Raw genomic sequence first — 6,233 nt, 5'->3', positions numbered from 1 at the left:
TTTTTTTGCTTCACATAAGCAACCATCTTTTGTGTACACGGGCGTTAATGAGACCAAGTTGGTAGAGAATTTTTTCCACTTGCTAACGAGTTTGTAAGTGACAAAGTTTTTGTTTCCTCCAGGTTATCAACAAAAGGTAAACTGAATAAAACGCAGGGATCATAGCAATATATTTTATTAGTGCACTTTATCACTTGATTACATAAAAAAACAAACAAATATTTGAATTCAAATAAATATAACATATTGTTCCCATTTTGTATTGACATATTAACAATAGAAGTTTATTTCATTTATTGCTTACTTTTTGTATAATAAATCTGTACTCTCAGTCTGAAAAAACATCTTCATATGCAGTAAATAAACGTTATTTTTTCATAGAATCGATATGTTCCAATAAATGCAAAATATTATTTTGTGATGTTCAAAGAGAAGAAAATGGAATCATCACACAAAATACGTTCGAAAAACTCACACAAACTTATTTTTTCATTTTATCATTTCAAAAACACACAAGAGGGTTAAAAAAATTCATTTTGTTCATAATTTCCGTTAACCTATTAATTTCAAATGTATAATTTTATATTATTCTTCGTCATCACACAAACATACAAAAATATGTTGATTTTGTTACAATAAAAATGTCTATCAATATATTCTATAACAGTCTATGTAAATGAGTTCTATTGCATTTTTAACAAGAATTTCCTACATTACATTCTTCAAAGAATGGAATTATGCGAATAATATCGGCCACACTCCTGCATGCTCAAGAGGACTTCCGATTTTCCAACCGGTATTTGCGCGATACTTTATTTTCCAAGGCGAATAAAACATTAAAATATGTATTACAAAAGTACTTTTACTGCCTCCTAGCCTTGTATTGTACTTCATATTCATCTACTCACTAAAAGTCGCAGTTTCAATCCCCGCACACTACAAAATATCTCGTAAAACCGATAAGCTGCAACACCGGTATCGGAAGTCCTAGGTTTTGACCTAATCGAACGGCACAGTTCAGGTATATAAGGTTATACACACAATTTTATATTGCCATAATATCAGTCACACGCCATCATGAATACGCCTAACGCTTGAAACTGGTATTTATACCACAATATTGGTGCTATGTTATAGTTACAAAGCACCATTACTTTGACTAGCAGGCAGTTATTATTAAAAGCTATTATTTGAAAATTTAGTAAAATACAAAGGGACCAACAATACCAAAAATATTATGGAATATTCTAAAAGGTTAATTCATATATTTTTAATACTATACAAGTAATAAAATATACTCGAAAGAGATAGGTCGGCAATTTGTGATCTCATAACATGTTCACTGTTCTGAATTCGGTACCTAAATAATTATAATTAGTAAATATTTTTTCCTGGGTATAAATTGAAACAAATTTTTCAATGTAAACATTATAGTCAATAGTAGGCATCGTCTTTTATATAATAAATTAGGTAAAATTAAGGCCATTTGGAACTTGAATAAATAAATACTGTTAAAAGGTAGGTACTAGTGGCTATTAACTTCTTATTAACATGGTAAAAATGGAAGATTGAATGTTAGGTACTAACTAAATAAATGTTATTGGAATATATTTAACTGGAATTTGAGATTAGGATTATCTAAGGACATAAAACATTACAATTATTCTTATTTTCAAGGGGGATGTCTTGTATTTAATGTCAATTGGTTCTTTTGTTTTGATTTTCTTCTTAGTCTTTGTTTTTTAGTCTATGATATTAGTAGGGGTTGACATTGATAAATCAGCTTTATCTATAGCTTCTCACCTTATAGGTGAAGGTTAAGAAATGCTGTGTTTTTGCTTTATGGATTTGTATCACTGCATGCGTTCTGCGGTCAGGTCAAAGTGAACGCAGCCCGCATTATGTATGAACAACTTTGTCGAACTCTATCTATACATATCGTATTGATGCGATCGGTAGGCCTAGGATGCGGTTATCACGCCATTTTATCGATTTTGCCCATATTTTCACGTCGATAAGAGCATATCACAGCTGGAAGAGCAAAGAACACAGATTGCCTTGTCACGGGTGTTGACAGATTGTTTTGATCGGACCATGTTGTTTTTTATTTTATTTTTATTTTATTGTTAGGAAAACAAACAGCATTCTTTAACACATATAATTCATACATTATACAGGCTGCATTTGCTTTGAACTGACTGTAGACCTCATCTAGAGTGGCAAATCCTTTAGGTCCACTTGCATCAGGGTAGTCGATACCCAATCCTAGACATAAAGTTAATATTCTTCCGGAATAGAGCAACAACCACGAGCTATCAAACTAAACCGATTTTAGGATGTCACTGGATGTTATATCTGTGTCAGTTTTCAGGATTATTTCACTGTTTTGTGCAATAATCAATCCCTGAACCAGTCACTTCGTTTCTGAAGCACTATTTCCCAAAACACTTACTCTGTAAAAATTTCAGAGCTCAAATTTGCAGCATGCCAATGAGTGCTAACGTTGCAAAAAATATTCTGTCACGTCGCATCACGCGTCTCTTTTTATCACACAGTGTTGTTGCTAGTGACATCTCGCTCGCTCAGTCCTTTGCTCTATTCCGCTAGGTATATTAACTTTACTATCCTACACTGTGCAAATGGACCAATTTCCTTCTCACATTTCCCTTATTAGCTCTTACTTAGTTCTTCAGTGACGATATCCAAGTAATGCGAGTTGAATACCGCTTTGTTGTGCATGACGTAGCGTAGTAACGTGCCTGATACCGCGGTTAATTCCTTGGCGAAGCCTGATAGTCCTACAGGAATCTGGCGGGACCCGCCCGCGCAGATTAGAATCATTTGGAGGAACTCTAGTATGCGTTGACCTGGAAAAACAAAACGTATGTCAATTAAAACAAATAAGTAAAATGTTGCTACTGTAATGTCAATATAAAATCTTTTTACTGAGTGCATATTGTGTTCGTCTTTATGTTTTGTTCCTACAAACCTAAATAACTGCACTTTTTGTTTATTGAAAACAATGTTATTTAACTTATTACTATTTGATAAAAAGCTTTACACCAATTATTTATGTTTTCGCATAAGCTGAGATGATGTAAATACTATACCAGTGAAAGTCCCGTTAAAAACTAACGCCCGTATTCACAAACATTACTATCAGGTCTCACAGTGCGCGTGGATGCACAGGGTGACACACGAACCAATCACAGAGCTCTATTCAACGCTGTGCGTTCGATTTGCTGCTTCACTTAAGCAAGCATCGTTTGTGAATTATGGGCGTAGACAAGTCTTAAAGTAGAAATTCAATTGTCTATACTCACGAACAATCTGCCTGACTCTATGCTCAGGGTCCCACAAGGAAGTGATCTGGGTCCGGATCAGCTCTTTAGTGTCAGCAGTCAGTGGATCTTGGTTTAGATTCTCCAGAAACTGCTCAGTCACTAGAATCACTTCCTCGGCTATCGAGGGAAGCACTGCCTTCAACTCTCTGCAACAAATTATACGTTTCTCATTTGTCTATGATCTATGAATGTCAAATTACTGATTAAGAAAATCTTTATGAAAAAAGTATACTTTAATCATTCATCAAAATTATTCCTTATTTGACAGAAAAGTGCATGGACTTTACCTGCCTGCACTTATTCTGTAATTTATGTAGCTAGGTATAGTCTCACTCGCACAGTCACTGCGGCCGCCCGTCGCACAGTCGCGACAGCATTATAAGAATAAGAATACTTTATTATATTTACGCGCGAGCGATAAGGATGGGTAGCTTGGGGTCATTGGACGAAATTCTACGTGCTCGGCGACCGGACTTTAGTGACACTGTCTGGGGAATATAACTCACATGTCGCTGGCGGCGGTGTCCATGATGATGGAGATCTTCTCTGTGAGCGCTTTCCTGTGCGCCTGCTGCGTCGGCTCGCCGCAGCGCGGGCTGGCCAGCATGAGAGACGCGAGGCAGATCAGCCGGTACACTTGGGTGCCGAGCTCGGCGAAGCGAGGAGCATCTAAAGTCCGAGCGCCGAGCGCGTTTCGTCCAATGACCCCAAGCTACTCATCCCTATCACTCGCGCGTATATTGCTGTCGCACTCGCACACTCCCTGCGGCCGCCCGTCGCACAGTCGCGTCGCGACAGCGATAGAATTACGCGCGAGCGATAAGGATGGGTAGCTTGGGGTCATTGGACGAAGTTCTACGTGCTCGGCGACCGGACTTTAGTGTGAATATAACTCACATGTCGCTGGCAGCGGTGTCCATGATGATGGAGATCTTCTCTGTGAGCGCTTTCCTGTGCGCCTGCTGCGTCGGCTCGCCGCAGCGCGGGCTGGCCAGCATGAGAGACGCGAGGCAGATCAGCCGGTACACTTGGGTGCCGAGCTTGGCGAAGCGAATAGCATCTAAAGTCCGAGCGCCGAGAATTTCGTCCAATGACCCCAAGCTACCCATCCCTATCACTACCCCTACTCGCGCGTATATTGCTGTCGCACTCGCACACTCACTGCGGTCGCCCGTCGCACAGTCGCGACAGCAATAGAATTACGCGCGAGCGATAAGGATGGGTAGCTTGGGGTCATTGGACGAAGTTCTACGTGCTCGGCGACCGGACTTTAGTGTGAATATAACTCACATATCGGTGGCAGCGGTGTCCATGATGATGGAGATCTTCTCCGTGAGCGCTTTCCTGTGCGCCTGCTGCGTCGGCTCGCCGCAGCGCGGGCTGGCCAGCATGAGAGACGCGAGGCAGATCAGCCGGTACACTTGGGTGCCTAGCTCGGCGAAGCGAGGAGCATCTAAAGTCAGGTCGCCGAGCACGTAGAATTTCGTCCAATGACCCAAAGCTACCCATCTTTATCGCTCGCGCGTAATTATATTGCTGTCGCGCTCGCACACTCACTGCAGCCGCCCGTCGCACAGGATGGGTCAAGCTACCCATAAGGATAGGTAGCTTGGGGTCATTGGACGAAATTCTACGTACTCGGCGACTTGACTTTAGATGCTTTAGACCGCCCGTCGCACAGTCGCGACAGCAATAGAATTACGCGCGACCGATAAGGATGGGGTCATTGGACGAAATTCTACGTGCTCGGCGACCGGACTTTAGTGACACCGTCTGGAGAATAAAACTCACATGTCCCTGGCGGCGGTGTCCATGATGATGGAGATCTTCTCAGTGAGCGCTTTCCTGTGCGCCTGCTGCGTCGGCTCGCCGCAGCGCGGGCTGGCCAGCATGAGAGACGCGAGGCAGATCAGCCGGTACACTTGTATGCCGAGCTCGGCGAAGCGAGGAGCATCTAAAGTCCGAGCGCCGGGAATTTCGTCCAATGACCCCAAGCTACCCATCCCTATCGCTCGCGCGTATATTGCTGTCGCGCTCGCACACTCACTGCGGCCGCCCGTCGCACAGTCGCGACAGCATTATAATGAGGGCTATCGTTTTAGCGCTCACCAGTTGGCGCCACTGTAGAGTAAGGTCCTGTCACTTGCTAGTAGCGAAGACAGTGGCGCCAACTGGTGAGCGCTAAAGTGGTAGGAGGACTATCACATTTGCACTCATCAAGATGGCGCCACTGTAGAGTAAGGTCCTGTCAATCGCCAGGGGTGCCAACTGTTGAGTATAAAAACGATAGCCCACATTACGCGTGAGCGATAAGGATGGGTAGCTTGGGGTCATTGGACGAAGTACTACGTGCTCGGCGACCGGACTTTAGTGTGAATATAACTCACATATCGCTGGCGGCGGTGTCCATGATGATGGAGATCTTCTCCGTGAGCGCTTTCCTGTGCGCCTGCTGCGTCGGCTCGCCGCAGCGCGGGCTGGCCAGCATGAGAGACGCGAGGCAGATCAGCCGGTACACTTGTGTGCCTAGCTCGGCGAAGCGAGGAGCATCTAAAGTCCGGTCACCGAGCACGTAGAATTTCGTCCAATGACCCCAAGCTACCCATCCCTATCGCTCGCGCGTATATTGCTGTCGCGCTCGCACACTCACTGCAGCCGCCCGTCGCACAGGATGGGTCAAGCTACCCATAAGGATAAGTAGCTTGGGGTCATTGGACGAAATTCTACGCACTCGGCGACTTGACTTTAGATGCTTTAGACCGCCCGTCGCACAGTCGCGACAGCAATAGAATTACGCGCGAGCGATAAGGATGGGTAGCTTGGGGTCATTGGACGTAATTCTACGTGCTCGGCGACCGGACTTTAGCGACACTGTCTGGAGAATAAAAC

The 6,233-nt window shown here is 43.5% G+C and overlaps 1 protein-coding gene across 1 annotated transcript; it reads right to left on the bottom strand.

The window, feature by feature from the left end:
* Positions 1-159: 159 nt before the first annotated feature.
* LOC135081092 (uncharacterized) lies at positions 160-4,017 on the bottom strand. The gene is made up of 3 exons (XM_063975819.1): positions 3,851-4,017; positions 3,324-3,490; positions 160-2,867 (listed from the first exon to the last, which is right to left on the bottom strand). The coding sequence occupies exons 1-3, from the start codon at positions 3,949-3,951 to the stop codon at positions 2,671-2,673; spliced, it is 465 nt and encodes a 154-aa protein (XP_063831889.1). The 5' UTR covers positions 3,952-4,017; the 3' UTR covers positions 160-2,670.
* Between the last annotated feature and the right edge of the window lie 2,216 nt (positions 4,018-6,233).

This window comes from Ostrinia nubilalis, chromosome 19 (genome assembly GCF_963855985.1).
Source record: "Ostrinia nubilalis chromosome 19, ilOstNubi1.1, whole genome shotgun sequence".
In the NCBI taxonomy this organism is placed as follows: Eukaryota; Metazoa; Arthropoda; class Insecta; order Lepidoptera; family Crambidae; genus Ostrinia; species Ostrinia nubilalis.
The sequence above is the reverse complement of the archived record's forward strand: the minus strand, read 5'-3'. Positions and strand labels throughout refer to the sequence as shown.